This window comes from Physella acuta, unplaced genomic scaffold (assembly GCF_028476545.2).
Source record: "Physella acuta isolate Inbredline_101_S28 unplaced genomic scaffold, ASM2847654v3 ptg000930l, whole genome shotgun sequence".
In the NCBI taxonomy this organism is placed as follows: domain Eukaryota; kingdom Metazoa; phylum Mollusca; class Gastropoda; family Physidae; genus Physella; species Physella acuta.
The window spans coordinates 472981-500608 of NW_026732447.1; the positions used below are offsets into that span (position 1 = coordinate 472981).

The following is a 27628-nucleotide window of genomic DNA, read 5'->3' on the forward strand; positions in this document are numbered from 1 at the left end:
GTACTAATAATATTCCGTACTATTAAACACATATTATTAAGTGTTAACTTGGTGCGCAATTCTTTTTTAAAGGAGATTCTATTCTACTTTAAAAAGTAGAAGTAATTTAAAAAATCATGTCTTTTTTCCGAGTTGCCATCCCCGTAGTGTTATGTAACTATTTTTTGAGAAATTTAGGGGATATCATTTCCGGGTTGTTTACATCCCTCTTGCTATTTAAAAGAATTGTCTAAATTTTTATGTTCTTTTTTTTTTAAAATTAAAAACACTGAATTTGATACAGTAAATAATGTATAATACATGTGAACAAAACTTTTATCTAATCAACTATTTAAACCAAACGTCTCTTCCTTGTAAACACTCAATTAAATTACCACTTTACGCTAATGAATAAAATCAATTTCCACTTACCGAAAACACTTAAAACAAGCCTTGGTACAACAATCTTCTTCATTATGAAAAATTTTCCACTTTAAATTACCACGTTCTATTTCCTTTTAACCATTGATGCAAATAATTACATTTGAAATAATATTACTAGTAGATTTTATCGTTTAAAGTAAAATAATATAGGAGAAATTACAAATTTGTTCTACCAACTTCTCGAAGCGACGAAATCTATGCCACAAATGATACAGCGAAACTAAATTTCAAAAGACGTAATATAAGTAATCTATATCTGTTTTTTTATTAAAGCGCTTGTGTAAATATTAAACATTTATTTTAGTTAAACAATGAATCGCTTGAACCCGTTCATATATGACATCTATTGGAGTATTGATGTTATTGTCGTAGGGTGTAGTTTAAAGCATTGATTATAGTTTTCTTTCAAAGAAGGAGAATTGTAGTGTTTAAGTGGTGTACCTATCTTTTTAAAACATGTAAATAACATTGATTTTAACAAGGAATAGTTTATTTGAATTAAAGAAAAGATAGCATTTATATACGCATAGACACATATTTACATAAATAATATACTATAATGTAAATAAAATAAACATATATATATATATATATATATATATATATATATATATATATATATATATATATATATATATTATATTTAAAAGATTAAGTTGTGTAGCCTAACAATAAAATTATGTGTATAGATTTACATTATGGTTAAATTGCCTTTATTGTTACTAATGGTGCAAGAAAAACATCTGCGTGATTTTTTAAATTTAGATTTGAATTAGACAAAATTAATTGCCCTATTCATATAGAAGGCAATGCCCACAACAAAAGTAACGCTTTGAGGACCTCTGCGTGAGAAGCGAGAGATGGTGAAAATGTTTCCATGTCTATAGCGTTGGTGAATTTGATGTTTTTTTCTGGTTTACCTATAAGAAACTGAGTGAGTCGTAAATTCAGGTTTAGTACTTTTTTATGATATAAAACTTAAAAAGAGCTTAGGAAATAATTCGAAACAATTTTTTAAACCTAGATGGTATACATTTATTAATAAAAATGTTTAAGATCAGGGCGTATTGATACATTTCTAAACATGTATTGTAAAGCGTTCGTTTACATCATTTTAATTTAGATATTCGTGAATAATTAATAATTAATTTTTAAACCATCAAGTAAATTTAACTAAAGGTTCAATAATAGGGCTGGTAAGTAGGTCACCAACCAGTTCTATGGCTTATTTAGGTTTTATTGAGCCGTATAACTAGTTGGTGACCTACTTACCAGCCCTATTAAGACCAATGGATAATTGACGACTTTAATATTAGACTTATTTCCGCATCTTGCAGTAATCTACAGTTTTGTTTTCAAATGCATTTAAAATTGGATTAATTTTTACTCAAATTGTATTGAATATTTACATATATTTTATGTAACATGCAGCCGTGCGTGATGTTTGAGGTCACGTAAGTATTATAATTAAAAAACATGTTGTATTGGTACGTAGAGTGGCATCGTGCACGGAAATTGTACATATTATTAATATTAAAGTATTAAAAGCAGATACACTAATTTAAAAATTCACTTTTTTAATATACACTAAAGTAATATTTTACACACAAAAAAATGTGACTTTGAAAAAATACATATAAACACAGATATAAACGGATTTTTTTAAAAAATGTCTCTAATTATTAAAGTATAAGCCGAAAATTTAAAAAAAGTTACAAGATCAAAATTTAAAAAAATAAACTGGAAAGTCCGATTTAGTTCAAACAGAGCAATACACAAAACTTGTGCCTCAAGCTTATGCGCTTAGATCTACAGTTCACAAATCAATTTCTTCATAAACAGCCTCCTAATTTGCAACACATTAACGTGTCTATTTTCGTAGCTGTCTCGGTTACTGGGGGTAATCTTTAGCAATCTAAAACTTTACAGTCGACAAAATTTGAATAATCAATACTCTTGTTCTCTTTCTTCAATGGAATCAATATTGCTGTTTAAGTATATATAAATTATTGAATCGATTTTAGCCAAATTTACCTAACGTCATTTTGATTGACGTTTTTCAAATCATTATACATGTTTTAAGATTTATTAATCAAGCATTGGATGGGCTAAGGGAGCTAGTGTTTTGACACATAGATGTTAAAGAAATTACGGGAGAAAAAAATCTAAATTTCCTATTCTGAGGTCAATCAGCGATGTTAGAAAAGGGAGACATGCGAAATATCCTATTCTGATGTAAACATTTATATACAAAGTATATACAACAACCACTGTGCCGCCCCTTCCCGGTAATTTAGTCTCCCCTCCCCGGAAAGTTTCAAGTGCACCCCTCAGAAAATTTTTCCGAAATAATACACTGAACTTGTGTTAGTGACTGACAGGTAAACAATAAAGCAACTTCATTTTGTAATTTATGACTGAGTCATGGGTTTCTTTGACAATTGTGTGTCCTAGTTATTAGCCCAAGATCAGTCAATTGGATAAGTAGAAAAAAGGCGAAAGTTGTAAATCTTCAACCATATGACCAATAGTGTAGGTAAGTATGCAAGAATCATTGTTACATACAGTTATTAGAATTAAAATGTTACGCAAAAAAGTAGTTTTCACTTCGTTAAAAGATTTAAATTTATTCCCTCAAGTATTTCCAAATTTAACTTCTTTAATGATAAACCAAATTCCTGTAACAAAGTCCGGAAATATAATTATAGCCAGTGCTATAAGAATGATGACGATTCCTAGCAGACCAATGTATTCCGAGGCCGCCCGTTTGTCTTCAGCGCTGGTCAAGGTATTGATATACGATACGAGGTTCTTTCTAGACAGTATCAGAGAGTTACGAGTGTCCTCTATTCTTTTCAATACGGCGCTAGTGTTTTTAAGCTGGGATTGAAGTACCATAGAGGAACATGAACAGGGGCAATAACCTGGTATGGCGATATTAGAGCAGACATTGTTACTGCCCATTGTGTGTCCAGAAAAGCAAGAACATGCGTACGATCCAGGCGTATTGATACAGATTTGATGACAGATTGATTGATTTTCTTGACATTCATCGATATCATGACACGTTTTGTTGTCGGTTGTATCTAGACGGTATCCTGGCTGGCAGCTACAGAGATAGGATGACGGGATGTTGGTACACGTCTGGTCGCAATCGTTGGTGCCGTCTGTACACTCGTTGACGTCCGCGCATGTCCAGTTGTCTGGGTTGAGACTGTAGCCTTGTGTACAACTACATTTGTAGCTGCCTTCTGTGTTGGTGCAGATATCAGAGCAGTTGTTACTTCCAGAACATTCGTCAATGTCAAGACACAATGGTCCATCTACGACATATCCTGATGGGCATATACATTCATAACTTCCTAATGTGTTATTACACGTGCTATTACACACTGTCTCAATATTACATTCATCAATATCAACACACGAGCAAGCATCATCACCCAATGTGTAGCCTTGTTGACACGAACAGAGAAACGATCCTTCTGTGTTGTTACACATGTGTTGACACGGGCTATTCTCACATTCGTTGATATCAACACACGTTTTAGAATCGTTGGACAATGAGAACCCTTCATTACAAAAACAACTAAAAGACCCTGCAGTATTGTCGCATATCTGATGGCAAGGTGTAGACAAACACTCGTCTACGTCGTTGCATGTCATACCGTCAAGGGCAAGGATAAAACCTGGATTGCAAGTACAGATGTATGATCCGTTTGTGTTCGTGCACATTTGGTCACATGGGTTTGACAAGCATTCATCAACATCAACACACATGTTTTTTTGGATAAGTGTGTATCCAGTGTTACACATACAGTTGAAAGATCCAACTGTGTTAACGCATACCTGATCACACGGGAGTGTTGCGCTGCACTCGTCCACATCAACACATGTGTTGTTAGGTGACATTTCGTATCCCGTGTAACAATGACACGTGTAGGACCCTTGCGTGTTAACACACGCTTGTTGACAAGGTTTGGTCGTGCTGCATTCATCCACATCAACACATGTGTTGTTTAAGGCAAGACTGTAACCTCTATAACAGCTACACATGTACGAGCCTTGTGTGTTAGCACACGCTTGCTGACACGGCCGTGTCGTGTTACACTCGTCCACGTCAACACACGTGTATCCATCGCTAGCCAAACTGTACCCAGACCTACACGAACAATCATAACCCAAGTCATTATCTAAACAAATGTGCGTACACTTGGAAGTTCCTTTACTGCATTCATTCACAGGCTTACACAAAAACTTGAATATGTTTTCTTTAGAGAAATCTCGAAGTCCTACTGTGAACGAAGCTAAGTCAATAATCACACAGCACGGTGAACTATTTGATACAGTTTTGCATACATACGTAGGCTCGTTATATCCCCAAACTGTCACTAGTTCCCAAGTCCTCCAGTAATGCTGATAGTGATTATCGCTGTTGATGGTGTATAAAATCTGTACCCAAAACCTACCCAAATAATTTCTATCGTTCTTGACGTAATCATCCATGTAGATCGCTACGGCCCAGTACTCAGCGTTCGTGTCAAACAAAGCCAGCTCAGCGTTGATCTCGGCACATTTGTTCCTTGCTGTGGTCTCGTTGACTGAGGTGTTGGAGAACCAGTACGTCTGGCGGTTGATTGTTAAGTTCACGAACCCAGCGAGGGCTTTTGTTAGATTCGTCCCGTCTGTCAAACCTACGGCCGAGTCCGCCGACGCTGTTGACATTATCAAATTGCGATATCAAATTTATCAACAGCGATTAAGTTGTGAAGGAACTTCTACAAATGATTATTTTTAAAAATCATAATAACACGTTTGTGTGTTATGATGCCGTGGTCGTTTAGTAAACTGCTCGACTGCTAACCCAAAGTTCTCAAGTTCGGATCTCAGACTCCTGAGTCCACCCTGCTCTGATGGGTACTTGACTCACGTTAGGGAAAATAAATGTGGCGTGGCATAGCGCTGACCACACCATATTTTTGTTTTATTCGTTGATCATAAAAAATTACACCTTCATCTTTTTTTCTATGGATTTTCAAATGGGGAATATTATTGTTTTTAAGAATCTCTTTTTTTATTCGTTTATAATAAGATATGACATCTTCTACTCTAAAGATTTTCAAATCCAAAATTGGGAACATTCTTTAGAAGAAAAAAATGTTAGGGACTCCGATTTTGAGATAAAAAAAAACATTTATCTATTTCCATACGTAGTAGTAAACGTTGTGATCAATGCAAGTATCTCGAGAGCACAGAGTAAGTTACTTTAAGTTGGTACTTACCCAAGACGAGTAGACACAAGAAGGTACCAAAAAGTGCCATTATTTACCGTCTCAGCCAAGGCTGCCAAACAGTCCAAAAACAAATTCTGGACTGTCACTTTACACGTTTGATCTGGCTAAATGGAATATCTGGTTCAGAGGCGCTGATCGGTTGCTATGGACATTTTAACTTGCTGCAAGAGGATTTTAATTACCTAATCGAAACAAACATAACTAATTAATTAAAAGTACCACTTAACGTCTTTTTAAAATTCTGAATTTAATTGCTTTTAATTAGAAATTAAATTGTGGTTATGTTATATTTCACCACATTTACGATAATATAGCTTACGCCTATGTTTGCAACCTGAGTTTAACGTCCACAAAATGATCTGTCTACCGATAATCTTTTTCTTCTCACCTTTTATTTCTCTCTGCTTTACTCCTATAGTCATAATAAATAATAAATGATCAACAGGACATTTGATTGATTTTAGCAACTGAGTGTCTTCCCGCTTTGTGAAAGATTGTTTTGATAGATGAGCTTTTGATCGTACTACAGACGAGTCCAGCAACATTGGTCCTATATGATCTACCTTCAACATAAAATCTAAGCTCTGAATTATTCAGTGTGGTGTTGATCTAAGACAACACATCAAAGAGCAACAGCAACGATATAGGAACGCTGAAAAAGAAAGTCTGAAAAAAAATAGTCGGAAAAAAAATGTTATATTTAAATTCAAATTTAACTTAAAACTATTTACTCTTTATCCGTTAAATAAATTTAGGAAATGTTAATTATATTATTTTATTTTTGCGTCATGTTATTAATTAATTCATATGAGGTTGTTTTTACTTTCTCGTATACGGAGTATAGAGGAAGTATTGAAATCGTGATTAATAATTAATTTATATTTGGACATTTTTTGCTGCTTTGCACCTCTCTACATTATCATATACGGAATATAAAAGCATTGTAATGGTGCCTACAATCTAAATCGACATCTTTTAACAAATTTTGAAAACTAAGTATTTCCAATTTTGTCCGCCTGCTGTGTGTACGCGAACACGATAATTTGAGTTAAGTTTCAGTTAGGTTGACGAATTTTCCTCTCAATTTTTGAGCGATTTCCTACAACCGGAAGTGGTACATACTCCAATGTTCTATTCTTTATATTGATTGCGGGAATCATTACAAATATAAAGTAAAATCAATTAAAACTTGTATAAGTGACATTTCGTATCCCGTGTAACACCCGAATCAAAATGTATTCGGATTTTAATTTTACTGTATAAGTAATCAAAGAAAATGTATGCGACGCGTTGAAACGTTCTACTTGTTTAAAATCCAAACAATTTTATCAGTATCGTGATTGTGTTTCTAGAAAAAGAAAAACAGAATCGATGTGTCTTGGCATAGTTTTATTGATGTCGTCACGCTATCATTAATGGATGACGTGATATGTCCGTATAGGTGAAAGTATGCTTGCCTAAATCAATAAAACAGTTTATCCATTACATTCAAAAATTCTAACAGCCATCAATAATAGTTTAAATGGATTTCTACCGCCTGAGCATTTCCATTTATGGTTTTAAATTTTTTTTAAAGTCCTAAGTATAGCAATAATGCGTTTGTTCGATAAATCCTCAATTAAATATTGGAAATCGATTATTGATCCATGTTTAAATTGAGAGGTTGAATTGTTTAGCTTGTTTCTTAAACAAATGAATTTGAAGATATCTTTGGTTGATGTCAATGTTGATGTACACATGTGCGTTTGAAGCCAAAAATCAATCATGTTTGCTGGCTCGATGTGAAAAATACGAATGTTAATCCATCACAATTTTTATTGATAAAATTAAAAATGTTTAAATCACAAATTTGATAATAATGATGTACATTTAATAAACACATTAGTATTAGTTTTATTTGTAAATATTCACTCGTTATGACATTCACCACCAATATTTTTTTTTATTGTTGCGTAAAGATTACTGTGATACAATTATTCGAAAATTGTGTACAATCGTGACAGTACGCTGCATTTTTTACGGTTACAAAAACATGAATTTGGTATTACTTATGTGTTACAGCACAATCTAATCAACTAGATATGCTGCATAGCTTCGCTTAGGTTTTCAAAAAAAATTGAGAATTTGAATGCTTAATTAATTAGTGATTGCTTGTTATGTGTAGTGCTTACGTTTAAACAGTAACGCTAATTTTTGAGAAATTTTTGTTGTTGTTGTTGTTTGTTGTTTATAGCCCGTTTTCAGAGAGATTGATGTGATGTTCGCAATTTATGACTCAAAATGTAATGAGAAGTACAGAGGTTCCCTGAACAGTATAACTCCTAATTGATATTACATTGAAATTTTTAGATTTTAATGAAACAGTTCATTTCTTTATATTCTAAACTCGGAAGATGACGTCATTAATTCTGTGCTCTTTCCTTAGTGTAAACATTAGTAGCGTTCTTTTTCACAACTATAAACACTTTTCCGGTTGCATAATTAAAACTGTTTTTCTACATTCGAATATGCATTTATTTTTTATTTTTCTTCTTTAAATAAAATTGTGTTTATACATTTAAAACATCTAACATATTATTTTCAACATAAGTCCGTATCAAGTTCTCCATATATCGCTGAAGATTCTGATGTTATAGCCTGTAAAAATATTTTGCGGACAGAGAGAGAGAGAGAGAGAGAGAGAGAGAGAGAGAGAGAGAGAGAGAGAGAAGTACGCACATGGGCTTTTATATATTCGATTTTACATTTATGTTGCCGTCTTAGAGTTCTACTGTTTTCATTTTTTACATTATCTGAACAGTGAGAAATCTTTGTGATAATAAAGGAGTTTTTATTTGTTTCATCCAAGCATGATTTTCGTCAAAATATTTTTAAAAATCAAAGAAAAAAAAAGAATGTTTGTTCCGAATTTCACTTGTAAAACTTGTTCAGTAAATTTCAAAAAGAATAATTATGTCAGAGTATTTTGGTAAAGTTTTAATTTAATCAGCTTTTTATTTTGACTTGTAATTTGTAAATTATGTGATGTCATTATGCCAAAATTGATATCGGACTAACCATAAAAGTAAAGGTAGTTGCAATCTGCACTGGACGAACAATTACGGTATGAGCCGTATCGGTAGAAACAGATTAACTCTACTTCATCTGCTGTTACCTTCCAGAAAGCGCAGACTTAAAACTTATAAAAAAAATAAAGTGAAATAGTGAACCATTATTATAAATATTACGATGATATACCGATATTCAGCTGACATTTATATGCGCTCACAAATAGCTCCATCTTTAATTCATGCCAGGTACTCACTAAAGCTAAGTAAAGACGTGAGCATCTCTGTGGTTTCACCGGAGAAATAAGGATGTGATTACACGTCACCATGGTCAAAAATACTTTTATTTCGCCGATCACCTATTGAGCACATCGTCTCGATGAATCAATATCTGTTTATTTCACTATCGATCTCTAAGACCGCCAATACAGTGGAGATCTGTTACGTCAAGCGTATCTGTTTATTTCTTTATTCTGTTTCGAGTTCAACAGTCCGTGAATAATGATCGTGCTCATTCAAGACGAAGAGCCTCGCGTATAAGAGTTGCTTCCGGTTTAAAGAATTATGGGTATACGTTGTTATGCACAACAACACCATTGTATCGATGTCTCGACACTACTACTATTTGTTTGCATTTAACATCACGTGTGAATTTATATATATATATATATATATATATATATATATAATATATATATAGGGATATAGTTTGTTGTTTCTATGTTGCTAGTAATCAATTTATAATGCCTATGCTCTTTATGAAGTGATAATTGAAAACATAATTTAAATAAGTAATTTCGTTTTTAAACTCTACTAATTTCAAACAAAACACTTTTCAAAAGAATTTGGAGCAATACGCATTGTACAGTTGTTTTTCAAATATTTTAATTTTACAAATAACTATTTAAAAATGTAACACTACTTTACTGTCTGGATATCTATTCTTTATTTTTCAATATGACTCACGGAATGATGTATGTGAAGGGGGAAAAAAATAATTTACCCTATTATAAGTGTCAAAGTTAAATTAAGAGCTTTTCATTGAAGTGCAATTTGTCATTTTTAGAAATAACTAGAATACCCGTCATCCGTTGGATAACTGTGGGTTTCGGGGGTCATCCATCAAAAAACATCACGTCTGTCACTCAGAGGCATAGCGACCCTTCCCGGCGCCCGGGGACAAAGTTTTCGATTTGAACCCCCCCCCCCTCAAACTTTTGATGTGCACCCCCCCCCCCCCCCCACTCAAACTTTCGATTTGAACCCCCCTCAACCTATCAATTTATTTTTCCAAACCATTTTGGCGCCCCAACATATGCCCCCCCCCTTCCCCCTCCCCACCCCCCGCCTCCCCTTCCCCCCCCCCACCCCCCGCCTCCCCTCCCCTACCGTCCCCCCCCCCCCCCCTCGGTACGCTACTGCAGTGTCACTTATCGTCACAAAAAACAGACCCCACATTCAAATATATGTTTTTTATCTTTTAAAAACACCGAAAACACCGATTTCGGACTATCCCTTCATAAACTGACGTCACAGGTGACCTACTCAACTCTACTTCACCTGCCCAGTGTCCTGCCAAGTCTCAGACAACATGTTTTTATCGTTTAAAAAACAATTCCAGCCGAGCATGTATCTGACCACACTATCCTTTCATATGCTTAGGACAAAGAAACAGATGAACTCTACTTCACCTGCCCTGTATCTTGCCAAGTTCAGATAGGCAACGTTATCATTCACATCTAAAAAAAAAAAATTGAAAAAAAAAATTTCATTGACATATTGGTCTAGAACCTGTGCCTCCTGCGTGAGAGCTGACTACGCTACCATTTTAGCTATTTACTCGTGACGTCACAAGTGAATTTTTATACTATACTATGTATCTCCTTATGCAACTTGATTTACGGCGTATAGATTCTAGATCTAGATCTAAAAATAAGTCTAGTAGTACTAACTTTCAAATTAAATTTTATCTTAAATAAGCCAAACAAAGATTTATATAAAATAATTAAGGCCTGAAATAGATTCTAGATGTAGAATTTACATTAAGTCTAGATCTAGAATTTACATAGAAACCTAGTGACCTACATCTAGGCTAGATCTAGATCTAGGCTAGATTCATAAATTTCCTTCGATAGCTGATCTTTAGATCTAGAGAAATTTATTGTAAAACTAAATGAAAAAGACAGTTGAACATTGATATAAGTGTTGGAACGTAATAAATACAGAAAACGGACGTATTGTTAAAGTTATGACCGACAGAAAATTAGATTTAGAACGCGTTAAACTTGTGAATGGGAACACAATTTTCTTCGATAGACGCCGCCATTTTATTGTACTAAAGAGTAAACAAAAACCTGTGACGTCACGGTCCCGCCGAGTCTAGTGGCTTTTCAAATATTTTTTAAAAAAATGGGTTAATCTGCATATGAATAAATCAATTAATTAATTAACGTCTTTAAATAAATTTGTGATCAACAGTCTGTCTGCATTAAAAAATTATTCTCTACCTGCATACCATTTTACAGCTTTCCAGATAGAGTGGAACATATCACAATTTTCGATCAGGCAAACAAATAAATATTCAAACATGTAAACAAACTTGACTTTTAGTAGTATATAGATAACTTAATTGATTTTTTGTTTCACTTCTTACATTTTTGACCAAACAAACTATTTAATAAAGTAATTAGGAACAAAGTTCGACTGTTTGGGTCTTCAAATTTCACCTTAGTACCTCAAGTAGGGATACGATTACACTGTTGATTACAGTTTTTGTTTCTTAGTTGTAATAAGAATAAATAACGGAGCCTTCTAATCCGATAAGTATTCTATGCTATGCTATGTCATATCCAGAATTATTTACAAGTACATTTATGTAGCATGATGAATAAATAGAGGTCTTTAATCGAACTTTGCAATCTACCAATTAAGATTTGCGCGACTGAATTTGGATTTGTTTCAGTTATTTTATTCCGCGAATCGGGAGACGTGAAACTTTGGGGGTAAAGGGGGTGGACAATTGCTAATTTCTTTTCTAGTTAAATGTACTAGTTTTTTCATATTTCGTCCTAGGTTGGGGGCGTAACCGGCGTTCGTGCTCCGGTTGATTTCTTCTCTGTTTTAAAAAAATGATTATAAAATACACGACAGAAACAGCATCAGGAAAAACAATGCATCCAAATGTCAATACAAAGATAGCCACGCCGACATAGCCAAAAGTCTGTGAAGACTTTCTCGTGTCCACTGCACAAGTCTTACTTAGTTCGTACGCTGAAATATTTGTCTTGGAGACTGTTAAATTTTTTATCGTCTGCTTCGCTTCTTTCAAAATATTCTCTTTGGTCAGATGCTTTTGATTTGATAGATACGAACAGGGACAGGGGCAGAAATTATTGTCCACGTTTTTCAAACACGTTCCGCTCTGAGACACGGTGTAGCCTAAATTACAAGCGCAGTCAAAGCCACCTGGCGTGTTCACGCATCGCTGGTCACACAGGGTAGCGTTCTCTTGACACTCGTTGACATCCTGACACGTCTGACCGTCCCGGGCGTCTAGACGGTAGCCGGCCTGGCAACCGCATCTAAACGAGCCGGGCGTGTTGAAGCACACCTGGCCACATCCGCTGCTGTTGTCGCGACACTCGTCGACGTCCACGCAGCCTCGGCGGTCATGCGCGAGAGCATACCCGCCGCGGCATGCGCAGTAGTAACTTCCTTGTGAATTTTTACAAATCTGAGAACAATTATGTGTATCGCTTTGGCATTCGTTGATGTCTTTGCAGGAGTTTAACAACGGGGTGAATCCAGAATCACATCCACAAAAATATCCACCGTTCGTATTGGTACATGGCCCGGGGCATAGGGATGAATTTAATGTACATTCGTTAATATCCACGCATGACTGATTATCAAGATCAAGGATATATCCGTCAAGGCAAGTGCAAACGAGCGACCCGGTTGTGTTGGTGCAGTTATGGTCACACGGGTTGTCACTTGCGCATGCGTTGACATCAGAACACGTAGGGTAACCCGGGGTAATTCCATACACTACTTTTCTAAAAAATTTGTAAAAAATCTAAAATCAACACTACCACAATATAATATTGAGGGTAAAACTAGACATGCATTACTTATATGATGGCAAACAAATATAAAGATAATTCACAAAATAAAATACAATTTTTAAATATTTCACTTTTATTGCAAAAACATGGCAAGTGGGGCAATTCCACACACATTATGAAAATTTTAAAATTCATGTATTTAAAAATGTGTAAAAAACATTTTTCCCCTTGGAAACAATTTTGCATGGGGGCAACCAGTCTTCATCACTGGGTGAGGAGAAAGTCTCAATTTCTTCCTCCTGAATTCTACTCTCATCTGTCATAGGCCGAAGTTATTCGTTTATAATTGTGGACCATTCTGAAATAAATACAAAATTAAATGTTAGAAAGTTTAATTACTAATGTGTGTATGGGGATGTTTAGCTCTAAATATTGCATAAATTATAATAAATAATATAGGTACAGTAAAAATAATAATAGATAAAGAAATAAAAGAAGTATGTGGCAATTTTACTTAACTTTAATAGCAGAGTCTTTTTAAAAAATAAATAGTACTAGATCTAGTACTATTTAAGTATTTTTTAAGATTAAATCATGAGTTGTGAATTACAGAATTAGCCACAACCAGTTAAATTGGTTTAAAATAATAGCTAAACCCTCTAAAGAGTACAAAAAGCAAAATGGGACATTCCAAACTATAGTGTATGGAGTTGCCCCACACCATGTGTGTGGAATTGCCCCACACCTACTATTGAAAAAAAAAATGCTTTCCTGTTCTAAATTAAAGGCTGAATCTAGCATCATTAACTGTTACTATTAACAAAAATGATTAAGCTTTCATATAATCAATAAATAATTGACAACAATTAAAAATAAGACAAAAAAAAATATTTTTAAAAAAGTGCAGGGGTTGTACTTACCTAAGGATGTTCGAAGATAGATGCAGATAAAATTAAAATTCTTGCTCTGAATGTAGGTGAACGCTTCTCTAACAGTATCAGAAAGTACAAGAAATGACCTCTTAGAAACAGGGAATAGTAACTTTTAATTAAACTTTACTCTCATTAAAAATAGAGAGTATCCAGTATATAGTGTGTGGAATTACCCCGTGTGTGGAATTACCCCACCTTACCCTATACCTATCAGGCGCGAGTTCGAATCCTGAAGGGCAGCTGCAGCAGAAAGAGCCTAAATTATTGTTGCATGACACCTGGCATGGGTTGGGAAGTGAGCACTCGTCGATATCAACGCAGGTGAGTAAATCTGGTTGCAGGCTGTAACCAGGTAAACAGCTACAGATAAAAGACCCGTTGTTGCTATTACATATTTGCTGACACGGGTTTGATGAGCATTCGTTTAACTGGACACAGTCCAGTTGGTTTGATGCTAAGTTATACCCGCCGTAGCACGCACAGGTGAACGACCCGACTGTGTTGTTACACACCTGTGCGCATGGGTTCGAGGTGACACACTCGTCGATGTCTTCACAGTGTAATCCACCTGTACCTAATGTGTATCCATTACGACATCCACACGTATACGACCCATTTGTGTTTAAACACGTGTGTTGACATGGGTTATTTATAGCACACTCGTCAATATCGATACAGTGGTAGCGATCAAGGCTAAGCTCGTATCCGGGGTAGCAGCTACACGTGTAGGTCCCAACTGTGTTGTTACACACGTGCTGACACGGATTTGTCGCCGAGCACTCGTTAACATCTACACACGTCCAATTGTCCACGGCAAGCGTGTAGCCTGTGTTACATGAACACTGATACGACCCGAGCGTGTTGTTACACGTTTGTGAACACACTGGCGTCTTGGCGTTGGCGCACTCGTCCGCATCAACGCAGGTGAGTCGGTCAGCTGATAACGCGTACCCAGCATTACAGCTGCACGAGAAGGAACCGTTGGTGTTGGTGCATATCTGGCACGAGCTGTTCACGCTGGCGCACTCGTTCACATCCACGCACGTGCCTGTGGTTCCAGACTTGATCTCATACCCTGGGTCACACCCACATTTATAAGACCCAATCGTATTCTGACACGTCTGCGAGCAAGGTTTAACCACCGCGTTGCATTCATCAACGTCATTGCAATCAACCGCATTACCCGCCAACAAGTACCCGGCCCTACACGCGCAGTCGTATCCCAGGTCCTTGTCCACGCACAGCTGTGAGCAGTTAACTGACCCATCCGAACATTCATTTAGAGCCTTACACAAATACCTATGTGTCGACGAACAGTTAACATCGTTTAACCCTCTACTAATCATGTTAACGACAGCACAACACTCTGAACCAGAATTTTTACAAAAACTAGTTGGGTAACCTGTCGCCCAACGTCCGCTCCCAAGTGAACCATTTCTCCAAAAATGCTCGTAATATCCGTCATTATCAATATCTTTTGCTATAATGTCAATCATAACATCGGATATTAAATGTGTAAACGCCCATGCCAAATTCATGACGTTCAATGCGCCGCCGTACTCCTGGTTGCTATCAAATAGTGCGAGCTCGGCGAAAATCTGGGAGCATTCTTTTTTGGCCGTGGCTGTGTCTACTGCGCTTTTTGAAAGCCAGAAAGTCAAGCCACTAAACGTCTGCTTTGAAAAGTCGGCTATTGTCACCCCTACGACGGTTGTGGTAGCTGCAGTAAAGAAAATAAAAAAAAAAATTTGCACTGTTTACTGACTTTAACTAGGGTACCGAAAAGTAAAATGTACACATTTTACATCTAGAATAATCTAAAACATAAATATTATCATAGTTTTTTTTTTATTTGAACGTGTGTATAAATTATAAGAATTATTACTTAGTTTTACTTACCTACAGATAACAGAACAAGATGTAAGATAATTGCGTATTTCATTTTTTGATTCGGTCTAAACTAAGTTTTGCAAATATTCTGAGAGTTATAGAACAATATCGGCGAGTTTGAAGTTTGTATCTTTTTACACAATTTTTGTAAATTTCAATAATAAAAAAAAACCTGCAGTCTTCTAAGAATCTCCTCGAATATCTCTATTACGTGTGCAACTCTCTGTCTTATGAAGAAACATATTTGCATATGATTCGTCGGTTTTCGTTGGTGTCAAAAAAATCGTTGACGATGAATGGCGCGGAGCACTTCTCCAATCATGGGATCAATATTCCACATTGATGACTCCGTTAACGGTTGGGCGGGGGGGGGGTTGCTTTGGTATCGCTATTCTACTATTGGATGTTTTGATGTTAGATCTGTGTTTAGTGAAAATGTGAGGGGATTAGGGAGAAACGTGTTGGTCTAACTGCATTTTGGCCTAACTAACTTAATATAATAAGGTTCCTTTTTGTTGATTTTAATTGAATTACAAGTCAAATAAACAATCCATTTTTAATTACACAACAAAAATATTAAGAACACTACAAAATATTTAAAATAAAAGAAACATTGAATATAGATATTTAATCTGTGCCATTCTATGACATCAACATTTTTGTTTTTGATTTACAGTTGCAACTCAAATTGCATTAATTTAAAAAAATGTAAAAAGCTAGCGTTTTTTTTTTCGCTATAATACATTCCTAAATTACTTATGCTAAATAATTCGTCTACCTCCACCGATTGAGTTTCTGTAAAACTCCTATCAACACTCCGAACCAAAGTATTGTATTTTATTATTTCTTGTTAAAGTTCTCGTCAGACTAAACCCATTAATGCTTACCCCACAAAGCGACCATTCGTTACTTCGAACATTTTAATAACACGTCACGCTTTCAGGAATCGACCTGGGGTAGAATGAACGTCAGGTAACGTAGGTCAAACGTCCACTTAAGTGCTCATTCGCATCGTTGTGAAAACATTTTACGCAAAGTGCAAAACGTCGTTGAATGAGACTTCAGTGGGTTTCAAACCTAAAGAACAATACCCCTTTTGTTTGCTTGCATTTTTTTTAAAGATGCCATTGTTTTTTTTCTCTTGGTGACAGATAAGACTTAAAGATTAAACAACGGTGTTTTTTTAGATATCATAAAACTAACTTGATTTTTCAAAGATACTTTTATGTGGTTTAAATAAGGTTAGTGTTGCATTTAGTTGAAACTATGTGCGTATTATTAAATGTTCTTTGAAATATTGTTAGAAATCTTAAACGGGGAAATTATATATTTTTTCGATTAAAACGAGAACTAATATAAACAAAGCCGTAGAGATCTCCCCTAAACTTTATCGAATTATTTTATATAACAATAAGAGTTAGTTTGGCACATCCAATAAGACAAGGCTAATGAAAGTATGGGCGTCAACGTCATTACAGGTGATGTTGTCGCGTGGGTCAAGCAGGAAGACGGGGTTACAGATTCAGACGTAAAAGCTGTTAGTGTTTCTGCAAAGTCCGTTATATTGGTTTGTTTTGACCAGACATTCGTTAATGTCAAGACAAGAATAACCGTCTGTACCATGAGTGTATCAGCTTGGACACAAACATGCGTATGAGCCGTTTGTGAAGGTACAGTTGTATTGGCAGGGGTCGAGATCTCGTATTCGTTGATATCGTCACATGATTTGTTATCTGGGTGGAGATTAAATCCTGCTAAACAGCTGCGTGTACACGATTCAATGGTGTTGTTACATAAATGTTGACAGTTATCTGTAAGTAGTTCACATTCGTTGACGTCATCACAACTGACCGAATCATTATTTAAGATGTATCCACCAGACTCACAACTGCATTGGTATGACCCATTTGTGTTGTTACACATGTGTTGCCCTACACACGTATGAACCTTCTGTGTTATTACACACTTGTTGACACATGTTATCAGACTTAGCACACTCATCAACATCAACACACAAGCTTGTGTTGCTGTTGTCTACCTTATAGCCCACATTACATCCACATATGTAAGAACCAGCTGTGTCGTTACACACTTGCTGACACGGCTTGGTTGCTTGGCTACACTCATCAACATCTACACATTGACTAGGGGCAGTTTTGTTTACTGTGAAACCATGGTAGCATCCACACACGTATGCTCCATCTGTGTTGTTACATTCTTGTTTACACGTATTATATTGCTGACTACACTCAACTATATCTACACATGTGCTTGCGTCAGATGTGTTTACTGTGTAACCATGGTAACAGCCACACTCGAAAGATCCATTCGTGTTTTTTACACTTGCTGGCACGGCTTGGGTGTCTGACTACACTCATCAACATCTACACATTTGCTTGTGTTGGCTTTGTTTACTGTGTAACCATGGTAACATCCACAGACGTATGATCCATTCGTGTTTGTGCATTCTTGTTGACACGGTTTAAAATCTTGACCACACTCATTAATATCAAGGCAAGTTCTCAAATCACCCTTACCGAAATATAAAAATAAAATGAATAATCCCGTGAGCCAATTCATCGTGATGCTATAATGTCTCCTCCAGGAAAAATGACCAGGATGGTCGTTAAGAAGTATACACTAAACCTGACCAGTCTCTACAAGTGCTAGCTGACTTATGATGTAACACTGGCAGGCTCTCCTGCTATGTATAAACTTTTGTTCCCACCCAGCTGTAACGAAGTGATCTACTTCGTTACGATTATTGTTATATCGGTCGTCTGCCAGCCTCATGGTCAGGTACACACGTCTTGAAAGGCGTAGCTAAGGGTGGGTGCGAAACCTAGACGGCGCTAAACGGGGTAGAACAAACATTAAAATATTATTTTGAAATGCGTTACTGAATTATACAGTTTCGAAATTTAGAAATTCGACGACTAATATTTACATTCCGTTTTTAAAAAAATACATAAATTGGAGTGGGCAATGTTTTTACAACGTAAATAACTTTGTTAGTGGGTGGGGCGCAAAATTGATACTACGCCAGAATGGACCACTACGCCTTTGCCTATCACCTTACCAGACTGCTATTTTATTATTCATACACAGTTGGAACGTACCTATTGTCCATTTCTTGCAAATTGTATATAGTGGCACTTAAAGCACTGAGAATCCGAGACGTTTTACCGGCTTGAAGCGACTTGCGTGAATGATTGTTTGTTTAATCTATGTTTGGATGAACGAATTAACAATTGTCGTTCTTCTTCTCGAGGCATATTTCCTTCATTGTTGGTTATTTATAAAATTGCTCTAAGACAGTATGTATATGAGGTCAGTTTACATTTTTGGACGTAGAGAAAACTCAAAGTGATCAAAAATTTTGAATCTATTACAATCATTCAAAACAACACTTACGTAGCAAAATATATTAGGAAACGTGTCCATTCTTTAAACCAAAACATTGTGATACGATTATTTGAACGTCTTGAACATTGACCAGTTAAATACAACTTCTTAGGGAAGTCTGGTGTAACATTCGAAGTTCTCAAGGTCCTTAGTTACGTCAATTGTCAACTAACATTAGCTAGTCTTCTATCTACTTTCAGAAGTTTGCCATAATTCTTATCTTCCCCAATCGTCATTGCATTGTTCATTCATTTCTCCTCTGAAAATATTATTTCATTGTTCATAAACATTTCTACAGCACCCCTGTCTGTTTTTTAAACGAACCCATTTAGCATCGTCCCAGCCACTTAAAAGAAACCAACTCACTTTCCGAGCTCAAAGCAATATGAACGACTAGTTGTTTGTTCATTTAGTATTTTGATGGATTAAGTGAGATGTTTTGTTTTACATTGTTCGTGGTTTCTCTACGTCCTAGCAATTTGTGAACTTTCCTCAATGATATTTTGTCTTTGTTTTCTTTTCAGTTCCGTGGTAGAATGCAGAAAAATGTAAATAATTCAATGTAAATGTTTAGATCATGCGATTCCTTTTTTTTTTTGTGAGGGTGTGAAGGATGAAAGCCTTTCTAATTTTGATGTTACAAAGACATAACAATTATATAAGAGTAGTTATTGTAAAAACAGAAGAGTGTAGCAAAAAAGTATACGATAAAAGTAATCAATAGCAGCACCTACTCGCACTTACCATATAGGTAACAGGAAGTTGTGCGAAGGGTAACCTTAAATAGAGAACTTCGCGGTATGGAGATATGTTGATCAGTGAGTGATGCTTTATGGAGAGAGATGTTTAGTGGAGAGTGACGCGGAATTTAAAAAAAAAAATATTGCATACGAAAAGTAGTTATAAAATTACAAGCTTTCATAAAATAATGCACTAAAATAGAGAAAAAATGTTAATAAATTTGAAGAGTAAAAACAATCATTAAAAACACGCAATCTAATATTTGTATTGTTTTGTCAGCAATAAAGAAGAACTATACAATATCTACATAATGTCTTGTTCTAAAAGGGTAGAGTATGAATGTATCGTGCTATCAATGTATTTTAAAATATAAAACATCAATACAAATTGTGCGAATTTATATTTAAAATGTGGATTCTTGCTTTTGTTGCATGTCGTTCTGTTCCGGTGAAAACTGTTTTAGCTTATACCATTCAACAATATGTACTACAACAGTAACAACATCAGGTAAAATTAGAACAAGCAACGTCAGAACCAAAAGTACAATGCCGAACATGCCAACTGCTGTTGCTGAAGGTCGTGGATCTTCGGCGCAGACGATTTTCTGAGAATGTGATGTCAGATTCTTGTCGTCTACAGTCAGACGTGTTTGGGTAACTTTTGCTTCTGCTCTAGCTTTAGACACGGTGATCGTCTGCATCTTGATCTGGAAAAAACAGTTTGCAAAGCAGACAGCGTATGTTGGAAAGAAGACGCAATCTGGGTCGGATTTGTTGGTGTAGGTGGAGTTGCATTTACATAAGTAGGAGCCGATGGTGTTGATGCAGATGTGGTCACATTGAGCTGTTTTTGTTGCACATTCATCGATGTCAAGGCACGTGATGTTGTCACGTGTGTCAAAAAGATAACCAGGACCACAGCTACAGGTATAAGAACCATCGGTGTTGGTACAAAGTCCACTGCAAATATGTGTACCAACCAAACATTCGTCAATGTCCACACAAGAAGAGCGGTCAGTATCTAGAGTGTATCCACTTGGACACAAACATGTGTAGGAGCCGTTTGTGTTGGTACAGTTGTATTGGCAGGGATTCGAGATCTCGCATTCGTTGATATCGTCACATGATTTGTTATCTGGGTGGAGGTTAAATCCTGCCAGACAGCTGCATGTAAACGATCCAATGGTGTTGTTACATAACTGTTGACAGTCGTCTGTAAGTAGTTCACATTCGTTGACGTCATCACAACTGACAGAATCATTACTCAACGTGTACCCAATCTCACAACTGCATTGATACGACCCATTTGTGTTGTTACACATGTGTTGACATCTGTCAGTAGTCAGAGCACACTCGTCAACATCTACACACGCAAGTCTATCCTTTGCTAGTGTATACCCATCGTTACAACTACACACGTAGGAACCTTCTGTGTTATTACACACTTGTTGACACATGTTATCAGTCGTAGCACATTCATCTATATCAACACACAAGCTTGTGTTGCTGTTGTCTACCATATAGCCTACATTACATCCACATATGTAAGAGCCAATTGTGTTGTTACACACTTGCTGACACAGGTTTGTTGCTTGACTACACTCATCAACATCTACACATTGACTAGGGGCAGTTTTGTTTACTGTGAAACCATGGTAGCATCCACACACGTATGCTCCATCCGTGTTGTTACATTCCTGTTGACACGGATTAGATTCTTGACTACACTCATCTATATCTACACATGTGCTTGCGTCAGATGTGTTAACTGTGTAACCATGGTAACAGTTACACTCGAAAGATCCATTCGTGTTGTTACACACTTGCTGGCATGGCTTGAGTGTCTGACTACATTCATCAACATCTACACATTTGCTTGTGTTCGTTTTGTTTACGGTGTAACCATGGTAACATCCACATATGTATGATCCATTTGTGTTAGTACATTCTTGTTGACACGGTTTAAATTCTCGACTACACTCATCAACATCAAGGCATGTTCTCATAATGTTTATGTCCAATTCGTAACCATAGTTACAACCACAAACAAAAGACCCATTCGTGTTTCTACACACTTGCTGACACGGGCTCGGCACCTCGTTGCACTCGTCCACATCAACACACCTACTTTCGTTTTTGGGGTTCACGCTGTACCCCGGGTAACAATCACACGTGTAGTTTCCGATCGTGTTGTTACACACTTGCTGACACGGTCCTAGCGTCGCGTTGCACTCGTCAACATCAACACACAACATGGACACGTTATCCAGTTCATAACCAGCCTTGCAGGTAATTCCCGAACACGTGTGTAAACAGTTCTCGTCTTTACACTCGTTCTTCACCTCACATAAAACATAGAAACCTACCCCGCAACCCGCGTCCATCAACCCGTACGTTGAATACATAGCAGCACAGCATGTATCATTTCCAGTGTAGGTTTTACACGAATTAAATGGGTAGATCCAGTACCATAAACTTTTATTGATTGGCTGCTCGGCCCAGTAGAACTCAGGGATCTGATCGTTGTTGTCATCGGCAGTTCGAATATGTATCCATATGTATACAGCACCGTAAGAAGAAAATTTTATGCCGGTGATTGCATTCGTGTACTCTGTTTGATTTTTAAAAAATACCATCTCGGAATTGATGTCGGAGCATTTTTGTTTGGCCACCGGCATGGTTGCTACTGATTTTGATAGACAGTAATTGTGATCTTGGAAACTGATTGTCCAAAAATTTAGATCTGTGGTTGTGTCTGCAAGTGTAGACGCTGTGAGAAATTATTTAATTCTTATTAATTAGGTATATAAAAAGTTTACTATAAAAATGATTGATTTGAATAAAATAAGTACTGATGTTTATCACATACTCTTAAGAACGTTTAGTACATTGATCTTGGTCGAACTCAAGTGAGTCATTAGGTAGGATATCATCAGATGCGGTAACTGATTGTATCATCCCCCCCCCCCCCCAACCCCCACAAAAAGTTATGAGATACTGATTGGTATTACTTCTCTCACCCATATTACTATACTCATTTTTCTAATTCTTTTAACAGCATGAAACAATGATTTTTCAGTAAAATTTTCAATTTCTGAAATGTGTTGTCACCCCTCCAAAATGGTGTCATATGCATCTTCCCACCCCCCCCCCCCCCCCCAACCCCCCGCCTTCCTGCGTGTGACGCTACTAGTTTGATTGGTGATCAGCGATTCTTTAAGATGACAAGACAACAAATGTTTATCGGTTTGACAAAGTTGCCTCTGGTTTAATTGCTGGGTGTTCCAAAAACACCGGAGACCTTAGCACAGAATGTTAAGTCCAAGGGAAATACTAAAACTTGTCAAAAAAATCAGGACTCTGTACATGCCCATATATATTTAGACTTGAGCACAATACTTATTTTAATTAAGGCAAAACTGGTTATTTGTAAAAAAAAAAAATTATTTAAAAAATCGTTCAATTAAATGCGATTCAAAGAAATAATTATGAAAGTTTAAAGCCATACGTACCGAAACATATCAAGAGAAGTATTAATTCTACCAGCCACTTCATTGTGATGCTAATATTTGTCCTGCATTAAAACTGTATTTTCGACTCAAATAGCGTCTGTTGTAAACCAACACTGACCGCTGTGTTTTACTATTTACAAACGTCTTATGTAACTCTGTCCAAGATTTCCAGCTTCATAAAAACGTATGTTCTAACCCTACAATTCCATTGCTTTACATCTTCCTATTGTAATTTGCTGTTATCTATTTTTTCCAAATGACTCCTGGTGTAACTTAAGAAGAAAGGCTCCGTTAAAAAAACAACTTTTTATAATACTAAAGAGCACACAATTTTTAACACTGACCATTCGGTCTAAATCCTTCACAGGCTTCTGTTGTAATACTAACCTAATGTTAACTAAACTCTTCTACTCTTTATTGTAATTCGCTGTAATCTACCATCTCCTAGCATCGTAGGCGTATTCACCCACCTCCATTCTGCACATATTATTTCATAATTCATGCACACTGCAAGAGAGCCTTATGTCTTTTTCGTTATTAAGTTATTGTTGCGTCATAGCAAATACTCAGAGACCGATACGCTTTCCTAGCATAAACAAGCTTGCTTGAATACGTGTTTATATAATCAGTGTTTGGATGAATACATTAAAAAAATCTTTAGTATGCTGTGGCGTAGTTTTTGCTGTTCTGTCAAAATATTTGTTAGCCTCAAGATATTATGTATGCATTTTTTTTTTTCATTTTAAGTGGTAGAAAACATGAGGTGTTATACTTATGTGTATAGATTCATTGTTGTATTCTATGATAAGGTTATTAAGGATGTCATGATGACGTTTGTTGAACATGAGGTATTATTTCAAGGTTTTCATTAAAAACAGATAGAAAATAGTTTTTTTGTGTAAAGAAAACAGAGTGTAGTTATTAAGGATGTAACAGCAATCGACAACAGAAATGAATTGAATTCAACTTGATATACATATAGAATTGCTACACAGCGACTACTCATTACACAGATATGCTGTCGATCGCCATCTGTTTTCCATATCCGGTATGTAAAAAAGGATTTTTTAAAGAAAATAAACGTACAATACATGTGTTTTACGTTTATGTGCTTAGTGATACATTTTGAAGATGGAATCGAAACATCCTGTCTCTGTATTTATTTATTTTAGAAATCTGATAATTTTGAATTCATTATACATTTTAGCTACTTTTACTCACAGAAAATGGAAACACATTTTTTTAAAGAGAGAATGGGAAGAAAATATATTGTGGAAATAAATGCGGATTTTTTTTCCCGGGCTTCTGATCCCGTATTGAGTAGTGTGTGTTCCAACAATTGGATGTTGCATCATTGGCTTTATTGTTGATGCTTGGAGCAAAGATGAATTATAGTTCTTCATGCTTCTGTAACAGTACTATATGGAGAGATTGTGTGGCCTGTTCTTTGTCCAGACATCCTTACCTTATCCGACATAGACAGGCTACTCTTTACAATTGGGTGGAATCTGAGTTTCTCAAATAAATATTGAACCAATAGAATTTCGTTGATAGCACGATAAAATAAAAGCATTATATAGACATCTTGATTCAATTTTTAGAAAATGAACTAACAATCGAGAGTGTAAAATTATTACATTTAATGATACATTTTAATGATGTCGGGTCATTACCAACGTGCCACGTTTGAAAGAAATTGGTCCTGTAAAAGTGGTCAACATTTTTCTCCGCTTGTTACCACCCATGACTGGAACTTTGCAATTTAAAAAAATATAACAGACAGACAGAGGAAGCAAGTTAGATAAATGTTTGCATTTATGTTGTTTAAGAAAACTCAAACACGATAAGTAAAAAAAAAATATACATTTGTCACTTGTTTAAACATATCAACTTAAAGATTTATAATACTTGATATATATAATAATAGAGAAATAATATAAAGTTTAAAAATTAAAGTGTCTTTTTTAAATACAAAATGTATTGACACATATTCGAGTTTCATTGCTAATAATATGTATGTTCTTAAACTACAATTAGCATCACACTTTTAAAAAGCATCAAGAAAAGATAAATCATTTACTAACATTAATAAAAACCAATTTTTTTTTATTGTTTCCCTTTACATTTTCATTTTATTAATTACAAAATATCAGAGCTTATTTTGTTATTGTTTTGTACAACTATAACAACATTTCACATTTTTTTTGCGTATACTACGATTTACTTTTTAAAACAAATCTTTATTGTTTTATGGATTTTGTGTAGGAAAAAAACTTGTTTTATTAGTAGTTTATCTTCATTTCCTTACACATTTAAACAAAACAACAACTCCAAGTTGCATTGATATTTTAAAATCTTCTTTCTAATTATTACGTAAATACAAAAGGTTATCTTTATTATTGATAATAATAAAGAGGTTATTAAAATTTTAAAGATAATATTTCAATTTGCTGTTTGACTGTGAATTTGGGGTTAAGTTTAATATTATGGTCAAGTTAAAATTTAAGACACAATTAAAAGATAAAGAAACGTGAAAAGGGGAACAGTGTTTTATAAATCTGACTGATTTTTACTTTCTCGTATATACGAAGTATAGAGAAAGTCTTGTAATCGTGCAAAAAAAAAAATCGAGATTTTTGCAAATCTCGACGTTTTGCATCTCACTGATACGGAAAAACATAATTTTGCAATCTTGTCCGTATGTCTGTGTGTCTGTGTGTGTGTGTGTGTGTGTGTGTCCGTGTGTAAACACGATAACTTGAGTACCTTTATAGCTAGGTTGATGAAATTTCATATATAAGTATTTAATCAAAATCGTAGATCCGTATCAACTTTTGAGCGATTTCCGATAACCGGAAGTGGTACTTTTCCTACTTTGAATTTTTCAAAAGCCTATAACTTGAGTACTATTTCAGATAGATAAATGAAATTTCATACGTAAGTAAAAGATCTAATTCTCTACCTTCTATTAAATTTTGAGTCATTTCCGTTGACTGGAAGTAGAGTTTTACGCTACTTCCGATTTCTCAAAAAACTAATGTAAATTTTAAAAGTAATAATAATATTGCGCACTATTATGCGCTTTTTTATTTCGCGTTCACTTGGTGTGCAATTAATTTGTCTACGAGATTTTATTCTATTTTTAAAACTTTAAGTATTTAAAATGGATTAAAAATCATGTCTATAGCCCGAGTTCCCATCCCCTGTTATTTTATATAAGAATATTTGAGAAAGTTTAGGGGAGATCACTCCCGGTTTATTTTTATCATCATGTTATTAATTTGAAATAGTGAGGATGGTGCAATTTGTATTATATAACACATTGGAGAAGCGGGTGGTTTATATATAATTATAATGTAAAAATATTGTGACTGATGTATCAAAAAAATAGTAAATATTCCCTTTCAGACCCATAGGGCAGATGAAATAGAGTTCATGTTTCTTGACCTCGACATATGAAGAGATGGTGTGGTTGGAGCATTATGTCCATTCGTGTTTAATTTTCCCCATCATGAGATAGGTACCCATTTTAGCTCGCTAGACTCCTTGCAGTCCTAAAGTCTCAGTTCCGAACCGAGACACAAACTCATGAAATTTGGAATTGTTGAGCTACCCTCCGGGGGGAACTAACGTTTGAACTTAAACTATGGAATGTTGTCAAACATTTAAAAATGGTTTCCTACTCTATAGAATGTAATGGTGTATAACAGAATTTAAATTGGCCTGTTTTGTGTACTCTTTAGTTTTGACACATTTTTTTAAAACAAAAAAAACAACATTCAATTCGAGAAAATATCCGTACGCTTACTCTGAAACACCAAGTAACGCTCTGTCCAATTTTATCAAAACATTCGGACGTTTCATTAAGGGTAAAGGTATTTTAAAGTTTCGATAGTTCTACACCATAAAAAGGTCTAAATAGTGTATTGCAAAAACTATTTCTTGAGGTGGATTTAATTCAATGTTATGAAACTTAGCTGTACTTTGACACTGCTCAATAGAAAGTGCATCAATGTTTGTTAAAATGTAGTTTCTTTGTTGTTTGTCTCACCGTTACGTTCAGATAAAGTAAACTTCGCCTTATACAATGTTACAAAATGTACTACAACAGTCACAACATCTGGTAAAATTAGAACAAGCAACATCAGCACCAACAGGACAATGCCGAACATGCCAACTGCTGTTGCAGATGGTCGGGGATCTTTGGCGCAGACGATTTTCTGAGAATGTGACGTCAGATTTTTGTCGTCTACAGTCAGACGTGTTTGGGTGACTTTGGCTTCTGCAACAGCTTTAGACACGGTGATAGTCTGCATCTTGA

The 27628-nt window shown here is 35.5% G+C and overlaps 2 protein-coding genes across 2 annotated transcripts; both read right to left on the bottom strand.

Moving 5' to 3' along the window:
• Positions 1-3057: 3057 nt before the first annotated feature.
• Positions 3058-12663, bottom strand: LOC131953557 (fibrillin-2-like). The gene is made up of 3 exons (XM_059316781.1): positions 12660-12663; positions 12212-12478; positions 3058-5138 (listed from the first exon to the last, which is right to left on the bottom strand). Exons 1-3 carry the CDS (start codon positions 12661-12663, stop codon positions 3058-3060), a joined length of 2352 nt encoding a protein of 783 aa, XP_059172764.1.
• A 4902-nt stretch (positions 12664-17565) lies between these two features.
• Positions 17566-22473, bottom strand: LOC131953558 (fibrillin-1-like). The gene is made up of 2 exons (XM_059316782.1): positions 20267-22473; positions 17566-17794 (listed from the first exon to the last, which is right to left on the bottom strand). Exons 1-2 carry the CDS (start codon positions 22471-22473, stop codon positions 17566-17568), a joined length of 2436 nt encoding a protein of 811 aa, XP_059172765.1.
• Between the last annotated feature and the right edge of the window lie 5155 nt (positions 22474-27628).

Bases quoted from the DNA above. Each gene is read 5' to 3' on its own strand.
- LOC131953557 (XM_059316781.1), bottom strand. The intron at 5,139-12,211 runs GTAATTTAGGCT...TAATGTCAACAG, and splicing joins AGGTGGCTTTGACTGCGCTT to CGTCGGCGGACTCGGCCGTA.
- LOC131953558 (XM_059316782.1), bottom strand. From the start codon at position 22,473: ATGCCGGTGGCCAAACAAAAATGCTCCGACATCAATTCCGAGATGGTA. The intron at 17,795-20,266 runs GTATAAGCTAAA...AACTGCCCCTAG, and splicing joins GTAGTACATATTGTTGAATG to TCAATGTGTAGATGTTGATG.